This window comes from Choristoneura fumiferana, chromosome 6 (assembly GCF_025370935.1).
Source record: "Choristoneura fumiferana chromosome 6, NRCan_CFum_1, whole genome shotgun sequence".
In the NCBI taxonomy this organism is placed as follows: domain Eukaryota; kingdom Metazoa; phylum Arthropoda; class Insecta; order Lepidoptera; family Tortricidae; genus Choristoneura; species Choristoneura fumiferana.
The window spans coordinates 7,478,226-7,501,193 of NC_133477.1; the positions used below are offsets into that span (position 1 = coordinate 7,478,226).

The 22,968-nt window shown below is 35.6% G+C and overlaps 1 protein-coding gene across 2 annotated transcripts in view; it reads right to left on the bottom strand.

The window, feature by feature from the left end:
• Positions 1–22,968, bottom strand: part of LOC141428940 (uncharacterized) — a 102,852-nt gene that overhangs the window by 16,585 nt on the left and 63,299 nt on the right. For both annotated transcript variants that reach the window (XM_074089016.1, XM_074089015.1), the window contains 3 exons: positions 14,984–15,122; positions 13,482–13,631; positions 8,726–8,869 (listed from right to left, as the gene is read on the bottom strand). In XM_074089016.1, the coding sequence (XP_073945117.1) occupies positions 8,726–8,869; positions 13,482–13,631; positions 14,984–15,122 (433 nt within the window). The remainder of the gene's footprint in view (positions 1–8,725; positions 8,870–13,481; positions 13,632–14,983; positions 15,123–22,968) is intronic.

Below are 22,968 nucleotides of genomic sequence, written 5' to 3' on the forward strand. Positions count from 1 at the left end.
AATCGGAAACTAAATAATGTGTCTGAAATTGGCATCCGAGAAGTCTTGCTTAGGCTCGTTTGTTCGTTAGCCAGTCAAAGTAGGTAGATAACGCAATGAAAGGAAATACGGCAAGTTAAATAAACAATTTATGCTCTTACTATAAAAAGCCGCAACATGTCTCTGACAACCCTAAAATAATAGTTTTCTATGAACTGATATGCGTCAAACACTTTTTTCAATGGCAGTCTAGGTTTTTGTGATAATACGGTTGACTACCTACAGACAGTTAAATTGAAATCCAGAATTTAAAAACTTAACGTAAGCATATATTATAAAATGTGAAAACGTGCTGGATATCAAAATCTTTCCGAATATTAACTAGGTACGTTATAACAATATTATCATTTCATATGAAAATTACGGCAATTGATCCACTCCAAATTTAAATTGTATACAGACCACCCAACGAAATCAGAATCACAATCCAATCAAAAAACGTATATTGACGTTCTATCGATTTCAATGCAAAATAGAGCTTCTGTTATACCAGAAACACGATCTTATTCTGAACCCTAACGCTAATTTTTTAATGAAGTACACAAGTTAACAATCTAGTAATTTCGTCTAAGCGTGGTTTTCGATAGCTCCCCAAAATGCCGCAAGCCATCAAAAATAATTAAAAGAGCACTCACCGACATCGTCGTGTTCAAGTTCCGATACGTCGTGAGCAACCTCGTCTTCTTCGGGGGCACTTTCGTACCGCTCCTTCAGCACAGTCCTCGGCACTGCAACCAAACTTCTATTTTACCACCAACCACCTAACGTTAAAATTCCAACGGTATCCCACTTCAAGTGGACTCCTTGACACTTAAAAGGAACGTTAATTTTAGACTGGGTGAATTGGGGCTGCTACGTTTTTATTTTGTATTTTAAGAGCAAGCCTAAGTTTTATGGAGTACGGAATAGATTGAAACAATTCTTGAAGAGACGTGCCCTGTCATACGCAGCTGGTTTTATTATTTTTATGAACCTCACGTTCAGATATTTTTTCGTGTCTTAAAATAGATATCAGGTATAAAAACCATTATGAAAACTTTTTAAATTGTTATCCCACTCATTACTTCCAAATACTGGGGGAAACCACGGAAAACGATTTATTATTTATGATTAATTACGCATTGAATACCTACCTGACAGATTAATATAAAAAGGGTTATTTGAAGTATTGAGCAACAAAAACAAACTGATTAATTATTTTTACTGCATTTCACATAAGCATGACACGATGTTATAAAGACACAGTTTTTTCACGTGAACGCAATAAAGAAAAATGTCCAGTCTTCGAGTCCACAGAGCGAATCAACTAAACGAAGGAGGTAAACCCCATAATCTGTGAAGCAAGATGAGTCTGCGGCTGAAGCCATGATCAATGGCTTAGTTCAAGGCTGAAGAAAGACTAGAGACATGACGTTATAAATCTAAGGCGCCTATTGTGAATCGATCATCTTTGCAGACTGAATTCTATTACAATCAGAGCTATTGTATGGATCTGTCAGAGTTCCAAGTTGGTATTATTCGCGGGCGTATTCAAATTTGGCAACTGTCATGAAAGAGCTTGGTGTAGTCTGGGATGGGATTGTTGAATTCTTAAAAGCCTATCTTATCTTTATCGTCAAATAATAACTCTTAAGTCTGAAGAAGAAGAAACTATCATATATATACCTATACGAAAACATTGTTACCCATGTTTACATACCTATGTAAACACCCTCATTCATAAAAAGTTACATCTCTAAAATTAGAAAATTAAAGTTCTGCCCGGCTACCCTGCTGTCGCTCTATTGCTAATGACATAAGATTAAAGATGCCAACTATTGGGACAGTGACGAGCACTCGTACGTTTACCTTACACTTTATAAATTATACCAAAGCATGAGCGATACGAAGTTTGAATTTCGTAAGGACTGCTTGTAACAAAATGTATTTATTTGTTTAATTCTGTTAAAAATTTTTGCTAAAAGGAGATAAAGACTCGACGAATCATAAGCTAGTAAGGTAGCTTTATGACAAAATAACGGTGTAGGATTATTACACTACTATATTATTACTATAAAAATAACGGTGTGTTGAGAAATATTACACTACTATAAATTATTACTAAAAAAGCCGTGGTGCTAGTTTGACCTATCGCCTCTCAAGCAGACGGTTCGGGTTCAAACCCCGGCTTGCACCTCTGAGTTTTTCCAAATTCATGTGCGGAATTACATTTGAAATTTACCACGAGCTTTGCGGTGAAGGAAAACATCGTGAGGAAACCTGCACAAATCTGCGAAGCAATTCAATGGTGTGTGTGAAGTTCCAATCCGCACTGGGCCGCGATGGGACTATGGCCCAAGCCCTCTTGTTCTGAGAGGAGGCCTGCGCCCAGCAGTGGGACGTATATAGGCTGGGATGATGATATTATTACTAATATTGTAAATACGAAACTGTCTGTCTGTTACCACTTCACGCTTAAATAAACCGCTGCACCGAATAGCAAATAGCAGCAGCTCAAATAGCAAATGACACTTCACTCGCCTAGTTTGTAAAATTCGCATTTTTTTTTAATTTTCCCCCTGCCCATTCCTCTGGGAGGGGGTAGGACCCCTAAATTTTGGTAGGACTCGGCAGGTTCTCATTTCTAGTGCCAAGAAAAAGTTGTAAACAAAGTTTCATCGCTGTTACAATTTTGCCGCCAAAATATGTTATTTTCCTGTAGTAGAACACATTTTTGAAACTGTAGGGAGGGTCACCATTAATTTCCTTTCTTTAGATAATTCTCAAAAAGGAAAATCAACAGGTTTTTCACGAAAACAGAAGCCATATTAGTACTGTACCTTTAACAAGTTGAATTTTTTGTTGTTCCATTTTGATCCGCGTTCATAATTAATAATAGCGTAACGTTTTAACGTTTTTGATCTTACTGAGATATTATGCTTACACCTGACTGCAAATATTGTTGTTGCTAGAAAATGAGTGCATTTATGTTTTAACTTGTTAGCACGGGAGACAATCTCGGCTAAGCGGAGGAGTGAAAATATATGATTAATTTAATCAAGCATTTCTTTTCAGAAGTCCAGAAATATAAATAATATTTGCGTAAATATTTCCGTGCAAAACCAATCAGTGAGTCGCACAAGACGTAGCTTTTTTGTATGTGCGTGTGTTCACGGAGTAGCGGGTGATTGCAGATAGTTCATGTAATTGATGAAAATAAATGGCGCCGCTTCTGCAAACATTAACTTTGTCATCATTAGAAAGTTTTTGTTTAAATGCTACGCCCACTACCACATCACAAAATGCAAGCGAAACTGCAGGTAATGGAAAATAAATGAAATGATATTGATTATAGGTACTTAAATGTGATTAAAGTACAAATCATATTAAATTATAATAATATAATATTTCAGTTACTGACATAATTTTACTAAGAAGGCAGAACCAGCGAAAGGGTTCAACCCAGAATAGGCCCAAGCTGGGGGTTTGCGGGGATATTTCACATTGTACGCTTCGAAGATCAAACTGAATAAACTAAACCGTTACCGACAATAATGGGGGCAATCAATGCAAATCGCTTCAACCGCGCTCAGGAATAGGGCTAAAGCAAATCTTATTTGTTAAGTAATTTCTCTCTAAAGTTTAATACCGTCGTAAAATTTGCTTCATAAAAAAGATCCTATCTTATGTCAATTGTTTTTTTTTATTAAGACTTTGACATATTTAATTAAAATTAAAAGTCACAAGTACGAGTACCTACGTCACTTAACACTCCAAAATTAAATAAGTACGAGTATTTCCAATAGAATTGCCAATAGTGTAAGCTCGTATAGTATCTAGCTGGACATATATCTTTCTAACCACCACAACCAGCCACCAGCCACCAAAAAACCACCAGCCTCGGCCGCAAGGTTGACATCATGCTGAGTTGCGACCATTTCGTGACAAAATTTGTCTCGATTTCCGTGTTTCTTTTATTATCTGCTTTGTAAATGTCACGAATAAATGTTTTTCTTTCTTTCTTTGTCATCATGATCATCATTTTATAGTTCCCACTGCTGGGTATAGGCCCAATCTCAGCTTGGATTGTACAGTAGTTCCCATGCGGACCCGCTTTACAATACAATACAATACAATTAAGAAAGTAATTACACACATCATTGAATTGTTTCACGAAGGTATGCAAGTTTCATAATAAATTTCAAACGTAGTTTTGCACATAAAATCCGAAAAAAAAATACGCAGCGATATAAAAATAAGAGGAATGCTTCTGAAGCTGAAAAAATGTATTGGAAGAGTTCAGTAACCGTTAAAAGAAAACCCTTGTTTGATATAAAATTACTTTGTGCATCTGTCCCATCGGCATCACAGATGTGTCAATCAAGAGTTTAGCCTTTCAAAACCTTTTTTTATTTTCTTTGGTTTATTTAAAGCTAAGTGAGTAAAAAGTAAGTATATGTTGTGATTTGATTTTTATTTATGTTGTGGTTTGATTACAATATTCTGTGCGTTATTTTACAACCACAGACCAAACAAATCTTTATCAAGCCAACAAACACTACTACTGACTAAGTCGAGAAACACTGGGTGTTTTAACCCAAACACTTTTCTAAGACCTTTCAAAACATCCACAAAGGATTTGGGAGCTTTATAAAGTACCAGATGGTGCTTCTGAGTGTACACTGAAAAGCACTCCACACATTCGCAGCAAGATAGAATTCCGAGGATCGACTGCAACGGAAAGTGACTTTGACTATTCAATATCGGCATGAAATGCTCAGAGCTTGATTTGATATCTCTACAAAGGGTGCCATACTTTAGTAAGAGTTTGCAAAAGTAGAAGCCTTAAGTCTGAGCTTTTATTTAAGTATGTATATTTTGATATTTTGTATTAAAATTATAATCTCTAGTGATTTGTCTGCTATTGGTTTTTAGAAAGTATCTGTCACTTTTGATAAATTAATATCTCTCAAATCGGCGTCATGCCTGATATTTTTTTATATAAAACAATAAATATAAGAAATAGCAATACATAATGGTAGGTAATTAAATATCTCGGGAATGAGATAAAACAGGCTTTAGAAAACAATCATCATCCAATACATTACCTACACTAGCTTAAATATAGGTTGAAGCTAGCGGCTTTGGCTTAGTAACAATGAAAAGGTTACTTCCACGTTTACTGGGTATTTTATTTTTTATTTTCATAGACTGGCCAGTGATTAAACTTTGACTCGCCTGATTCGTTTCGTTGATATGTATCTGTATTTTTTTTGTTTTTGGCTCTAGTGGTTAAGGTTGTACAATATCTGTCATTTTTCTTGAGTAGGTAACGTTATTGTTTTATAGACGTAGACAGAAGGGAAATGACGATATCTAATGTTTAGCAGAGTGAGGTTTGGCACAGATTTTACATAACAGATAAACGGAATATAACTGTCACTTTGTTTCTTAATTATCTTGTGCACAATCCCAACTGAATAGAATGTCACGTTAAGTACTATATCTTGAGCACTGTTTGTACACTCACAACTTGAAGAACAAACCAAGTTGGTTATACGTTTGTGTCGAAAATAAACGTTGTCAAGCGCTCGACAACTTATCTAATTTGGATGGTAATTAACAATTCTCAAGTGGGATAATGGATCCATTTGATAGCAGTTTATAGGATTTAGTATATAGAATCATTACAGTAAACTAAAACAGGTACCTACGAACATTAAGTAGCTTTGTCTAGGACAGTACTATTAGCATTTCCGTGAATGATTGGTAAATGTGCAAAGCTTGCGGAAGCATTCTAAATGCTTGCTTGTTACGATAATAGACGAATATTATTATGTTCATGAACAAAACCCAATTAGGTATCCGCTACCATATACACCACACACACCACGGTGGCGATTGATTTTAGTTCATTGAGAAATTCGTTACTTTTTGTAACACACAAACACAATATACGGGGCGGTTCATTTGAACCATTAGCCAAAAAAAAGAGTTTTTGCTGACGATATTTTATTATTACAATGCCATCAGACCGTGAATAAACTACATCAAGTCGATCTGACTACTGAAAGTGGTTTGAAATTTACTCTCAATCTTTTAATAAAAAGTAAAATACTTATTTCTTCAAGGCCAAAATGTCGTAGGCCAGCGACAGACTAACGTCTCTTTACGAGTAGCTGGTTTTCATGAGTGACGCCAATAGTTTACGAGGTTTCGCTTTTGCCCCCCTCTTTGATAATTTATTCCTTCTATTAATAATATAACAAATATACGATTCCAAAAAAACCTTCAGGACCTCCGCTGATGCAAGCCTGATTCAATAGATTCAAGACATAGGTTTTCTTCGCTTTAAATAATAATATAAAGTCAAGTAACAACTTATAAAAAAACATCGTAAGCAGTACGTAAACAAATAGTGCGTAAAGGATATGAATACAGGAAAAAGTTCTACGAGATTACCAAAATTTCACACCCAACCAAAATAGATCCCCGTCATAAATGAAGGGTGCCAACCTAACTACGTTAAAGTTCTTATAAAGGTTTTCAATAGAAGCCTGCTTCCCATTTATGCAGATCATTACATGAGTTTGCATTTTGAAGAATAACAAGTAGGGCAAAAGGGCGGACGTTTTATCAGGATATTTCCATTCAATAAATCCAAGATCTGAGAGCTGTTTGCAAAAGTTTATGGCTTACACAAAACTTTGGGTTTTTGTGGGGATACACCGCATTTCATAATCAAAACGTACATCAATGGAGTAAGGGGCGGTGTCTTCGTTTGAAAAATAGAAAGTCGGAGATTCAAATTCCTGTACAAATTGCTTTAATCTTGAAAATATTAGACTAGTTAACCATTGCACAAAATATGTTCTCAGAATTAAATGTGACGGAATCTAAAGCAAATAAAAGAGTCAAAATCTCTTCACGCGATTACTTGGAAATACAAACACAGCCCGAAATTCTAACTAACATCCGAAAACAATATTCGGTTGTTTACATCTACAACGCGTTTCATCTACCTTCTCGAGGCAGAATTGGAAATGAGCTTGTTAACTCTGAGAAGCAAGGATTTGACGTAACGAATAAATATTGAAACAAAGGAAATCTCTATGCATTCAAATATGGAAAACAAATACATGACAAGGCGAGGGTAATTTTACTTGCCTTTTCAATCAATTCAATGTTCTATTGGGTTAACGATTCAGCACCAAGCACTTGAATTTCAATGAAGCTTAAAACAAAGCAGTTGCTATTAAAGCTTTATTGAAACAACTTTATAACAACGAATTCTGATATTCTGATCAAGAATCAACCATAAATTTTGTTAGTAGAATACATTGACAGAGCCATACAACTAAATGAAAATGTTGACGATTATCTCCGTTGCAAATAGATTCTAGAATTATTTTAATTTATAGTTTGTTCGGATTCCACTCTGAGTGTAGTGTTCGATATATAAATTTGAGTTTAAGATTCTACATACCTACCCATAAAGCAAAGATTAAATGATGCCTTCCAGCTAGGTGGAACGAATTGTGAAAAGTAGCTGATGGAAACTAAATGCAAAAAGCCGAAAACAAGGTGAAATGGTGCGTTTTTGGGGAGACTTATAGCATTGGACTTCATCAAAATGATCATAATGACTGTTGTGTAATTGAGACAAATACTTAACCTACCTAATCGATTTTAGTCTACGGTTGTGAAGATTTACTTTAAAGTTGGCACTAATAATTTATTTACATAGTCTTTACTTAGCTACGTAGCAACCACATTAGTTATAATCTGAAAATAAAGCCTCATTTAGATATAAACTAGTCTTTGTATTATGATACACAAAATAAGTAGATATCTTATATAATATACTACTGATTATTTCGTGTTGACCTTCTATAATGTTAAGAAAACCTCCACGAAGAAAACAAAATAATAAAAGCTGGAAAAAATACGACTGACGCTTTTGTTGATTGACGACAAAACTCTCAATGGAATGAAAACAAGGAAAATTCCACTGTTCCGTAATAAATTAGTTTTCAACTATCGATGAGATTTAAGATGGATCTCAAAGGCAGTCGTATCGCTCATTTGCCTTTATGCACAAAACTCACAAGTAACGTATTCTGTTCTATTAACAATAGTATAAACTTACTCAAAACATGAACTTTCTTCTATTGCAAAGAAATTTTCACACAAAGACAGTGCTTAAATGTACAGACTAAATCCGGGTTTGAAAGTTTTAGTTCTACACGAGGATACAATGTTTAACAGCTTTCTAATTAGACAATAAGAGGCTGCTTTACTTATTTTGGAAAAACCTCGTAATAAGCTCATCATTATCTTGAACTCGCACATTGCACTGTTGGATACAGGCTACCTCTCAGAATTAGAGAGCTTGAGTAATTTAGGCAAGCGGGCTCAGTGTGGATCGGAAACTACAAACATACACAAACACACCATTGAATTGTTTCGTTAGTGCATCTAGGTTCCCTTGCGATGTTTTCCTTCACCGAAAAGTAATAATAAATTTCAAATGGAAACTTCGCACAAAAACTCCGAAAATCTCAGAAGTGCGAACCCACGAACCTCTGCTTGAGAGGTCATAATATCAAACTATTAACAGTCGCTAAGTTAAGCAGCGGACGAACGGACGGACATGGCGAAATTATAAGGGGTCCCTGTAAGATTACAGAACTCTAAAAAGACTTACCACACGTGTAAACAACTTTGAGGTATGTTCTGCTACCAGGCTTGCAGGGTTTCCCAAACATATTGCTATCAGCCGACAGCACACACCTCCTCTTGCCGTGGCATTCTCGCATCGCCGTCTCTGTTGCGTAAGGCTCCAAACAAGCTGTTAGAAAGAAACAGATGCTACATATGTCTTCATTATGTATACAGTCTACTTAGGTCAATCAATCAAATCAGCCCACATCCACCCACTGCTGGGTAAAGGCATCTTCATTTTCACGCCACTTTGCCCGGTCCTGTAGTCTTATTCAGTCTACTTAGGTATGATAGTTAAATCAGATCAATTAATTACTTCCAGCCCTCAATCAATTAATCAGATCAATTAATTTCTAAGCCCTCTCATTCTGAGGGGAGGCCTGTGCCCTGCAGTGGGACGTATATAGGCTGGGATGATGAATTACTTCCAGAATTAGCACTTTGTCTGGCTGTATATTGGCAAAAATAAAACAATATGTTGTAAAATATTTGGTAAAATATGCCACAAAAGAAACTACCCTACTTAATACCGTGTGTGCGGATAGCTTTTTCTGCTTACGTTATGAGTTTCTTTAACTTTGCAGACGCCAGTAACACTACATCTTTACTAACATTATAAAATGCGAAAGTTAACTCTGTCTGTCTGTTACTTCTTCACGCTTAAACCACTGAACTGAATTAGATAAAATTTGGTACGGGATATATTGAGACATTAGGAAGGACATAGAATAGTTTTATATGGAAAATTGCAGTTCCCGCGGGATAGCGATAAACGAATTCTACGCATACAATGGCCTTACGCTAAAAAAGGATTTTCAAATCCATGAAATGCAAAAACGTACGTCTTTTTTACGTATGAGTTTGAAATATCTGATTGGTTGCCAACTTTACCAATTTGTTTTGATAACTTCGAATATCCTTTGGGAATAACGAAGTACGAAACTTATTTGACTTGATTGAAAAGAATTTGGAATTGTAAATTACCCGTAAATATTGATTATAACGTCGACTAAAATTATTCCTCTTTAAAATAACGACTGGAATTCAATTATAAGTTTTCTTGTTCTGAGTAACTTCAACAATTGTAATAGTGATAAAGACGTCTATAAATTGTGTACAATCTATTCATAGTTTTAGTAGGTACGTTTATGTCGTCACTAAAGTGCTTTAATATTAGTTTCACTAGAACTATATGTAATGACCCCGTAGCCATCGATTTCTGAGTAAGAAATATGGACGAAGAACACAATTGGTCGATTACTTGTGCACCATGAATTAATGCAGAGAGGCTCAAACGAACAAAGTTTAAATATGTAAATAGAGAACTTTAGTTTCCTCTATAGTAAACTTAATAATTAACGATGGCGTTAGCAAGAAACACAAGACTAAGTGTGGTAAACAGAACTAAATTAACGAAATATTATAAACTAGCTTTTGACCACGGCTTTGCCCGCGTGGAATTCGGTTATCGCGCGCTGTTCCCTGGGGAACTGCGTTTTCCGGGATTAAAAGTTGCCTATGTCACTCTCTAGTCCATGAACTAGAGAATAGATATGCTAAAAATTACGACGATTCGTCACTCCGTTTCGACGTAAAAGACGGACAAACATACAAGCACACACACTTTCGCATATTAGTGTGATTTCATCACAATGCAACGTACAAAACAACTAGAATGAATTTCGATTGGAACTCGTAGATTCCCTGTGTTTTCCTGAAGATGACAATGAGAAATAAAAATAAAACTTTTTTTTTAATGTTTCGAACGACATTAGCAAACTAGTTTAAGAGTAATTAGTAAAGATCAAAGATAATCTAGCGCCAGTAGAGCATCTATTTTAATATTCGTAATTTTCAATATTTTGTTCAAATTGAGTTTGCATCAAAGCATGAATTTACGTGATACCTAAGTATCCAATAAAATTACAGAAATCATTTCTATGAATTCTCCATATTGTTTTCTTGATAACAAACAAAAATATTCCGTAGACGCGTAATTGCTCTAAGTTCCAGATTTGATTTTTGTTTTCCTTTGATGGATCAAAGCGCTTTGTAAAAAGTGATCCGTGAAAGTTAGAATCAAATGTTTGAGGTTAAACATTAATAAATAGTTAGTCTCAGTTCAAGAGTTCTCGGAGTCTGTAAGTGCTGGCGGATCCGAAAATACCACAGGGCTAAAATAAATAGTCAAAAGCTGCATTCACTTGTCACATGCGAACGGTATCGGTTTTATACATTTTATATGGTTGCGTTCACATTTATTTTCTGATGCAGTGTGTTGTGACCGCTTGTGTTGTGTCGCATCAAAGCTATAGAGAAAGAGAGAGAGAGAAAGCATCACAACACAACAGGACAGATAAATGACTACGAATGCGGCTTACGCGCTGACGTTCGCGGTCGCATTCACAATCTCTATCTACCCTCGTCGATGTCACTGAAGTTTTACGAATTACACGAGCTTCAATGGTGTGGCTCATTATGAATTTATGGTGTTATTTTACATCTTGGACATATTGAGCCAAAACTAATTGTTTTCCTTTTATTGTTGTTTGTAGTTGGAAAGCGATGTCGTATAGTGTGCTCGGAATCCAGTTTTTATAATTAATTTGGCCATTTTAAACTGAAAATACAAAAAAGTCTGCATTACTAACGAACTTCTACAGCCATAAATAATAGTCTGCAATATACCGGGTGTGCCTGTAATATGAGCAAATAATTAAAACGTCAAACTGAACAACATTAATTCAGCGACTTTTAAAAATAATTAGTTTTTTAATTTTTATTACACTTTTAAGTTTATTCGAAGAGGCAATGTAAAGCAAAATGCTTGATTTTTTTAGCGTAACAGGTGACGTCAGTTGGGTTCTAGGATGGCGTACATTGATAGCAGTATTTAATTTGTATGAAAAAAGGAAAATTCAAAGACTCTATTATTTTTAAGAGTCGCTGAACTAATGTTATTCAGTTTGACGAGGACGATCTATGTTTTAATTTTTTGCTCGTATTACAGGCCACACCCGGTATATGAAATGCGTTATTCCATTAAATTTGTTTATTTTATTCTTCTTGTGAAGACAATCATGAGAAAGTCCGTGTCTTGAAATTAATTGATTGTGCCATTTTAGACGGGAAATAAAAAAGGTCAACGTTTTTATCTACACTATAGATGATACTATTCGTTTTTTTTTTTAATTACGATATTTCATTGAAATTATTTGTTTCCTACTAACTCTTAAATTATGAAGAGTCATGCCATTAACAGCCAGCCATTTGAAATTTCAAAGTCGGCCGTAATTGTAACCGCTAGTTGGTGCTGTCATCGCGCACCCAGCGAATATCGTATAATAGAAAGAAATCGTGAAAAGATTGTGACTTAAAGCGTGTTAGATATTAAGGTCACAGATCTACTTCAATCAGTTAGCTATCATTACAAAATGTATTATCTTAAAAGCATTAAAGTTTTGTATTCGTTCTGTCTGTTACTGATATTGATAACTGGTACGAAAATGATAAAAATAAAATACATTAAGCACTTGGTATAAACGGTTTTTAAACAATTTAAACCTTAGTAAATGCAAGCGTATCCTGCGCGTTCTAGTGTTGCAAGCGTCCATTAGTGGCGGTGCTCAGTGCTCACACACGATGTTTTTAGACTATTTATTATTTTGTTTTGTCTATAGCCTGATAATGCGTGTTATTGAGCGGAAACTCAATTTTTAAGCTACCTTTAAGTACAAGAACAAAATCGGAAAGTTTTACAATTCAAGATTAGGCAGAGAAAAAACACCAGCGTATGAAGTCACACGTCAGTCGTATGAGAAATTGATAAAAAATAATATCACTAGGTGTTACCTAAATTTCCAACAGATTTTTTTATTCAGCCTTTTTTCTTCAGCATATTCAGGAGTAGGGGCATTCGATTGCTTAATCAGGTGACTTAAGTATTTGCTCGTTTGCCACCTTATCCATACTAACTAATAGTGTGTTTGTGTGTTTGTATGTTTGTCGGTCTTTCACGTCGAAACGGAGCGACGGATTGACAGACGGAGCGAGTGATTTTTGCATGGAGATACGTAGTTTATGGGCCAGAGAGTTCCCGAGAGAATGCACAGCAGGGCTACTACGAAACTAGAAACTCGAAGTTCGTGTCGTGCGGTCCCTCTGACACTTATAGTGTATAATACGAGAGCGAGAGGGACCGCACGACATGAACTTCGAGTTTCGTAGTAGCCCTGCAGTTCCCGAGGGAACAGCGCGCGATAACCGAATTCCACGTGGGCGAAGCGAAGCCGTGGGCAAAAACTAGTTTCACATAAAATATCCTCATATTATATTACAATATCTTGCAGCCTTGCAGAAAACTAAAATAGCGAACTTACTTGATGTGTCATCTGTCTTCGTTACACAAGGACATTCGTTATATTAGCTTGGCCACGTTGCAGATACGGTCGAAGCTGAACTTTCCGTCGTACATTTATTAGCAGACATTTTACGACAGACGTAACTTGCGACAAGTATCACAGACAGCTGACAGATTACAATGAACAACTTCGTCTTCAAATTGTGACGCATCACTATAAACTAAGTTACCTACAACTCCAACGTTTTGGATGTTAGGCACCTGTCTCTTACACTTGAACGCACTTCCACTAAACGTGGACGCATAACATCTCTGAGTTGATCCTGATATTTATTCTCGTACATTTTAAATGCTTAGATTATACGATGATTGTACTCACTTTCCTCCTTCATTCCTCTTGGCTGAGGGCACTGTATAGAATCGTATTCCGTCCGTCCATATTGCGCAGAATATATCGCTACTCTTGAGTGAGGGTTGCAGCTGAGATGCAAAACATCGTTCTCGCATCCCACTTTACTCCGGAATTCATCTGTGAAAGAAAGCATTTTGAAATACTTGGCAGATTAAACTATTATTATTTTGCTATTGCGTAATATTTTCTCATTATCATAATTATATAGCTATAAAAAAAACATCACATTCTGTAAAAATATCCCTAAATGTGGTTTATTTTTTACTTTGAATTATTCACGAAATGAAATTAATTTGAGTGTGTCCAAATATTTCCCTTTAATATTCAAATTTATGCATCTCCGAATGAGCAACAACAAATTTATCTTGCTACTTTTCCTTCTTTCCAGTTTTCTCGTAGCTACCACTCATTTTCAGCGTTTGTTTTATTCTTATGAAATGTAACAGGAAATTAATTAATTTAGCAGTAACATTTTAGCATTTTTCACATTTTTAAACATTTAATATGGCAAAAAAGAAACATTTTCCATAAGTAGCATGACACCAAAATTCTCTTATTACATTTGCTTAGAAATTTTTGAAATGAAATTATTTATTCATGTATGCGAAGATTGGGTTACAGTTGTAGTTACACTTGCAACTTTAGAAGTCTCACTAAACCATACCCTTAATAGGTGTACATACATATATAAACTAGGTAACAAACTACTTATTTAAAAATATTAATTATTGATGATACATGAATAAATTAAATTGCAATACAAAATAAGAATAAGAGGTTACATATCATTCAGAAAATTCATTCAAATTATAAAAACACTAGCTTTTGACCGCGGCTTCGCCCGCGTGGAATTCGGTTATCGCGCGCTGTTCACTCGTGAACTGTGCATTTTTTCGGAATAAAAAGTAGCCTATGACACTCACGGGTCCATAAACTATCTCTGTGCCAAAAAACACGTCGATCCGCCGCTCCGTTTCGACGTGAAAGACGGACAAACATACAAACACACACACTTTCGCACTTATAATATTAATAATATAATAACATTTATCTGTAAGCCATTTTTTCACAGATTGCTTAAATACTTTTAAATTCTGTCGCTTAAAAAACGCTGGCAACCTATTATACATTTTTATTTTTATTATTGGGTTATTGGGTAAGTAGAAAATTCTAGATACGAGTAGGTAATAAGAATAGCTGGCCTAGGTGCGGAGATGTGCTTAATCTGACCAAGCATTATATGATTATGATTTTTAAACATATCTATTGATTGAAAAAGCTTTGCAGTTAGTTTTTCTAACCACTAGCTTATTTTGTCGTCAAATATAAAAGTGATAATGATTTTGGCTAGTGTGATTTGTCGATCCTGTGTAGTGTGCCTCTCCCCTCTTCTCCACATCCATTGAAGCACAATCTTTACTAAGATATAAGTAAATGTTTGGTGGGTTTTTAGAGTACGTGGCACTTACATGGACGGCACTTGTAGGCCACTTCGACGAACCTCCTGGAACCAGGACAGGGATCCACCCCGAAGGCTTTCGGGCTTGTGTGGAACTTGCACTGGCGCTTCTTCTGGCACGCTTCTACTACTGTCTGCAACAAAGAATACTGAACACTTCGGTTAGCATGTCGATTACATCAAGACACTGGCTAAAGTAATATGTTATCTATATATTACTGAGCTAAACGTATCCCGCAGTTTCGCTTCTGTGGAAGAATGAGAATTTCGCAGGCGATCGGTCATGTGACTCTTATTTATATGTATGGACTGGATTATTTTGCAAAAAATAGAAATACCTATAACACGAAAATCTTGATCATAACCCTTAGTTCGTATTGTTGTTTTCAAAGAACAATTAATCAAAGTTGACTCGTACTAGTAACTACAACTATACCGTAACCAAGTAACTATAACGTAAAGTAACGTAACGTGAACCTATCTTGTGCCTGTGAATCGTCCTTATCGCTGACTAATTACGTGCATTCTCTGTTTTCCAGTACTAACTCTATAGACTGAGTATAGTAGGTTAGCTGCTTATAGAATATTACGGACTTCCGAACATCAAGTAACGCTTCAAACAATTATTAAATAATTATTCAAACAAATATTAAATAATTGTTTGAAGCGTTACCTACTTGGCGTGCGGTAGTCTGTAATATTCTATAAGTAGCTAAATATCAATAACACAAACCAAAACAATAAATTCACTATACCTTTGTTTCTTAGACAGGCTATGTAAATACTGTAATATTGTTGTGATGTTTTTCAAAATAAACCATTCATTCATTCAATAAACCACAATATACAAAAGCTGAAGTTTACTAAAGTAAAGCGTACTAACTCTTTCATGTACGTTAATTTCGTTTCCTCGCCTACTCGCTTTCCCTATCTAAAAATATTGAGATATTATTTACGACCTCGCATTTAACAACTAAATATACTACTTATTTTACGCAATGCCATGTTTCACAGACCGTTTGTTTTATTTTAACCAGACATCAGAATGCAAGCGAAGTCACTAGCTAGCCGGTTCATTTTAAATAGCAGAACCACATTCTGGAAACGAGCTGCGCAAAATTAAAAGTAATAGTTGAGATTTTTTAAATATTGCGCTCATGTATTAATTTCAACTTTGTATTTTCATTACATAAGATTACTAGTTGTTGCCAGCGATTTCGTATGCGAAGGTGAAGGCAATATTTTGTTAAAATTACGAGCAGTTGTAATATATAGTTTAGTTACATTAAAAAGTGAAAAATATTTTTTATAATAAGTAAAATATTAAATTGACTCCAAAAAATATCACGACAAGAAGTCAATACCTAAAGCGAAAAATATCTAAAAATGTGTTGAATTATTATAAAAGTACATAATGCGCCTTGCCCTTTACCTTTCCTTAGAGCTTTTTAGAGAGGCTCAAAGTCACGCAACGAGCTATGGAGAGAGCTATGCTTGGAGTTTCTTTGCGCGATAGAATCCGGAATACAGGAATACTGAAATTCGTCGAAGAACTAAAGCTGGAAAAATATGCAAATTGTGGCAATTGGCGGGCCACATCGCTCGAAGAACAGAAACCGTTTGGGGAGAAAATTCCTTGAGTGGCTGGCGACCACGAAACGGAAGGCGAAGCGTTGGTAAGCCTCCCAGCAGGTGGACTGACGGCATCGTGAGAGTTGCGGGAAACCGGTGGATGCAAGTGGCGAGTTGTCGTTCATGTGTCGTTCTAAGGGGGAAACCTTTGACCAACAGCGGACGTCTTCCAGCTGATGATGATGATGATGAAATAATGCACTACTACAGTAAAAGATCAAAATATGTTTCTGTGCACGCTTCCTACTTATCTCTTTTGAAGTCGGTGCCAAGCCCAATGGATAGTTTGTCCGTAAGATAGATAACTAGGTCTCCTCCTGCTGGCTCGTGCACCGACTCCAATAAACTTTAATTTCTAGAGGACGTAGATCGTGTTTATCTTGATTTAGCTCCCTATATTTTGACGCATGATCATGAAAAGAAGTAAACGGGCAGAATAATGTTAAGTAAATAAAAAATTACCGTGACCGTGAATCATTCAAAACGGGCATTTTTTTTGGCATTTGTCAATGTAGAAAATCTAAATATAAATGTCTTTAGTAATAAAACTAGAAATAGGATGGCGTGGAAAGCTTCAGCGACATTTGGCAGGGTGGATTCAAAAGGTCATAAAACAAGCAATCATTTCATATAGCAAATTATATTCCAACATAATGCAGATGCAATATTGAACTGAAAGAAATTATGTAGCTAATTGCATTCTATCTATTTCCTTACAACGATACGAAAAAGGTTAGAGCAACTAGTTCTGATAATGGGGGCTGCAGAACATTGTTGTTCTTCGATCCTGCTTGATTACATTCCATTAAACTTTTTCAATCCTGATTGCATACAGTATCATAATGAAGCAAACGCAACAGTGCAGAGGTTAAACTGATCGGGATTCATAAAACAACGTAAAAGGTTATAAGTTCTTTAATATAGACTAGTTTTTCAGACTATATAGTTAGTTTTAGTAAAACAGAGGCATGAATGATCTTTAACGCTACTTATAGACACTAAATATCAAGAACTGCAACTGTTAAGTTATATTCGGTACAGATAGGAACACGCAAACGCAATGTGTTTGGGTGAGTATGTGTGATAGTATATGTCAGAATGAATACTAAAAATAGAAATACACAAATGCAACAACCAACATTCCACATTATTTTCCCCTCTGTTGATGTGTCGTCTTGTTGGTGACATTAGTCTTTTTATTAAGTTAAGGATAAATCTAAGTTAAGGCTAAGGATAAATCTGTACAGGCTTAAATAAGCGAACACTCACAAAAATGAAAAAAATCTAAGAATTTCCGCTGACTATGCTCCCAGCATTTATACATGTTTGCGTTTGATCACCATTACAATTGATGATCATGTTGATCATGGTTTGGTCTAATATACACAAGGCTTTCTTACTTAGAAAATTCCCATTCGTTCTAAATTTGAAGACGTCCGGATTTAAGAGGAGTATAGACGCAGACGCAGACAGGCCAGTGGCTAAAATTGAATTAATCTAGATAACTTTTTACCCTGTGGTGATATCACTGAGATAATCATATCTGAGATGAGATGATGGAGTTGCTGTGTAAGTAGGTAGGTAACCTACATAGCCTTATAGAAAAATCCCTTTTTACAAGCTTTTATTTAACTTTTCCTATTTGTTATTGTTGTTGTTGGGTAAAATCTAAGGAACAACAACAAATTCAAATAATTAAAGGTATACGGTTCGAATATGGCTTCTGTTTTCTTAAAAAGCCTTGTGATTATCCTTTTTGAGGATTATTTATAGCAAGGAAATAAATGGTGGCACTCCCTACAGTACTTAACGATAGTCTTTCGTATTTACGTAATTAGAAAATAAAAACTTTGATACATTAACTATCCTTTCTAATATTATAAATACTAAAATTCCAGGGTCTTAGACTAGCTCCATACCAAATTTCATCTAAATCGGTCCAGTGGTTTAAGCGTGAAGAGGTAACAGATAGACGGGTGCGTCCCACGACATATAACTATAAAATATCTAATTTCATATTAATAACGTTCACAAGATAGAATGAACGTTAGCTACAACAACAAAAAGTATATTTTGTTAACGTAAAACGGTTAAATTATAATAACGTTATTTTTATATAACTTTAATTTGTACAAGATTCATATGGACTAATTTCTTTTAACATAACACACATTAGGTATATTAGTTACTCATGATATATAACAATATGAGTAAATGTTAAATTATGTGACGGCGAGCGAGCGAAGCGACTGAGCAAGACGAAACTGGGCAGAAACGACTTGGATAGGTTAGGTTCAGAAGGCTAAGGCGGGAGCGAAGCGTAGCGTAGCTCCCGCTTTAGCCTTCAATGTTAGGTTTTTTTTTGTGGATGGCTTGCTTGATTGTTTGCTTGCATCAAAGTAGTCAGCAAAAAATATACTTAACTGTTAAAAATGTAATTTCTCACAGAAAATTGTAAGTACTATCCATACAAAAATGAAAATCTTTCCGCGTTTGTGTAACACTTCCGCACTTGAAATCAATTTCAAAAAGTTATACACTATCTCCGTTTCATGAGCTCTCAGGTTGCAGTTTGGATGAATTACGGAAGCAAAACGAACATTTTAATGGCTCTTCGGCTTGATATATGCATTTGCAGTATGGCAACGTTTCATTGTTTCGAGTCGCGTGAATATTTGGATCCATTATGTGTATTTCCGTGCTCGAATACTACATGCGCTCTTAGCTTGGGTAGCAATCGTACACTGGAAACCTTGCACCTGCTGCCAGCATACATTTGGTTTGTAAGATACATCTCTGTACCAATTGCACACTAACCGTGTCTTTTGTTTTGTGAGTAATGCTATTAAATAGATTGTGTGCTATAGCTTGAAACAAAAAATCAAACTTCTAAGCCAACGCAATCAAAAGATACAGCCGGTTATGCCGCAAATTTCCGCAAATTTTCGAAACTCGCAAGGGAATCAAAACCTACAGGGTACTTCCCGTGAACTCAGAATCTTGAAATGTGGTACAAAGCAACGTGTTTATAGCACAGATAAAGGAAAAATTGCGAAAACCGAAAATTTTTAGTTACATCATATAATAAAAATATTTTTTAATAATTGTAAAGTTACTACCTACAGGTCTGTACGGAACCATCGGTCCGACTCGCACTTGGCCGTTTTTTTGTTTAATCTAAACTATATACACACTATTTAATCTTAATCTAAACTATACACACGTACAGATAAAGTACATAATGTTTTTGCAACGTATTTTATGGGAAAAGTTCGTATTTATCGTGCTCTTTCATTTCAGTACCCATCGTACAGCCGTAGGTACATTTTACATTAACATGCGCACTAAATAATAAAGTTCCATATTAATGGATATGAAAATGAGACTCATTTAACACAATAATTGATTGACACTTCGGGTGCCGTCGCATTTTCCGATTGAGATCTGACTTTTATACATCTGTATCATAATAAAATAAAGATTATATTAATAGGTAATATGCTAAGACTTATTAATGCTGTATAATAATTATAATATACCTACTCATTGTAAGGAAAAAGTTCTCAGCATTCTTAGCACCATAACTTGTGGTTCTAACTAGGCAATATTTTATCCCCAGGACTAAATCACAAAACACAGATAGTTCAGAAGTCAATCTCATGTATGTACTTCACTTTTCATACCTACGCTCGGCGGTCGCTCTAAGGTTGTCAGTCAACTATTTTTATTTATTTATTTATTTATTTATTTGTAAAAACTCACACAGCATAACAGTTGACACCAAAGCACTGAGTAAGACAAAAAAAAAAAGTAATAATAATAATAATAACAATACTACAAAATTAACAATAACATGAGGACGGACGTGCATCCATCATCTCACAGAACTTCAAACATTCATCGCACACTCTTCTCCAACAACCTGCCAATACATCACACTGGGGCACTGATGCTAGGAGGGCATTGACGTAGCGCAGCGCTCGGACAGTGGCGACTGCTTGCGAGCGGCGGTGCGCGCCGGTGGCGGTGCCAGCAGAGGGTGGTCTCGAGGCCTGAAGTTAAATTTTGTCAGAGGCGGAACGTGCAGACGCACCAGCTGCGCCCCAGCTCGACACTGTCACATTCCCCGCGCAAGGCCCTACAAGATATCGTTAGGAGCATATAATACGTCTTACTTCCAGAGAGTTAAATCCCAGTATACCAAGCAAAAACTTGGTAGGGTACAAGAACGGGTAGTACCCATGCGTTTTTTTGTATAGACTATGGCTGATGCACCAAAAAACTATCGCGGACTGTACTCGTACTAACTCGTATCTTACGATATCGTATTTGTTACTTACGTACGTTGTCTGATTTATTGTTCAAATGTCTTTCAAATGTCTTTATTCGCATAAAATATGGTACAATAGGTGATAAATTAACATTTCCAGTACAAAAACATATTTTGCTACATAATAGCATGCAAAGTTATCTTAAAACTAGACTAATTAGATTAATTAAACACAGGCATCATAGTAAGCAGAACACATAAAGTAGCATAATTATGTGTTTGTGTTAAAGAGGGCATTTGTTGAATAAAACATTTTTTCTTTGAGCCATCTATAAAGTTTAGTTTTAAATAAATTTAAAGGAAAAACTTTGAAGTCGTCTGGGATTGCATTAAAAATTTTGATGCACATGTGGTAACTATTTTTCCTAAAAAGAGCACTGTTTGGAACTATATCTAACACGAGCCTGTCCTTGTGTCTCGTACTTCTAGGAAATAATTCTGAAGCCCTCTTAAATAGTTCCGGGTGTTTTTTACAAACACAGCTACTTCAAATAGTGTCTATACACGGTAGAGTTAGAATTGCATATTTTTCGAAAAAGGGTTTACACGACTCTCGTGAAGAGATACCACACATTGCCCTTAAACATGTCTTTTGGGTTTTAAATGCCCTATCAATATCAGTAGAATTGCCCCAAAGAGCCAAACCGTATCTTAATTTTGATGCTAGGTATCCGTGATAAGCCATAAGAATTGTATTAAGATTGTTTTTTTGGAATCTTTTTGTATTTTTTTCACCACCACCAGTGGTGTACCTTCGCTATGTCGCAAAAGAGTGTAGTTTCATAGAAAATCATGGGGTTACGTCAGGACAGTTTTTTATTGTCAAAAATCTGTGAAACTATATGATCTGTATTATAATAAACCAGTTTCCTTTCAATGTATTCATTACGCACTATACCTACCTCTATTAGATCCATGTTTAAGACGACGTGATTTCAAAACTTTAACCTTACAAGATTGGTTTTTTGGAATCTTTTTGTATTTTTTTATTTTACGGTCATCCCGTAAAACCTAAATTGAAAATACAAACTGCCACCATCACCACCATCACCATCATGGTTGTTGACCATCAGTGGTGTAGCGGTATAGCACGCGGTACGGAATACCGAGGACCTGGGTTCGATTCCCAGTGATGGTCTTATTTTTCTGGTTTTTCTGTGCATCTATATTTCAGTTTGTATTTTCAATTCATAAGAATTGTGTCTAAATCGGAAATCTTCTGGATAGATACATATACAAAGTTTATTATTTTTTTACACACCACATCAACATGGTTCTTCCAATTACAATTTTTATCTAGCGTATGTCCTTAAAATTTTACAACATCAACTTGTTTGATTTGCGTGTTATTATAACATACATCTAGTTAATGTCATAGTTCTACTTCTTACATTGCAAAACTGTACAATTTGAGTTTTTTCAATATTAAATGTCAAATTATTTAATGTCAGCCAATCAACAACTATATATATGTTGAGAATGAAACGGGAAGAATGGAAATATAAATTAACAACTAAAATATTTTATTTTTTATGTCATTGTTATATTATAAATTTGTCACAGAAAATATCTTGCGACGATTTCGTTATTGGCGAAATTGACGATTATTTAATTTATACAACCTTCCACTGAACAGTTATAATAACTTTTTTTTTGTTGCTCCATTATTGCACAAAAAAGTTCACAGACGCGTGTCTCAAGCGGTGGCACTTGCGCTCGCACTGGTCCCAACCGGTCCGAGATATCGTGTCCGTGAGCAGGGCCTATGTGTGCGTTGCTCGAGCGCACCTGTTTGGAGATTGACTTCTGAACTATCTTTGTTTTGTAACTAAATACTGAACAAAAAAATTAAGAGACCATTAGTTTTGTTTGCTGCTAAGTTTTGTAGACGTTTCTTTTTAGTACAGTTGAGTTCTTATCTTCTTCTTCAACCTTGATCTACCTAATGCTGAGTAAAGGTATCTTCCATTTTAGACCATTCTGTGCGGTCCTGAGTTTTCCGCATCCAGTTCATCCCAGCCGCTCTCACCAAA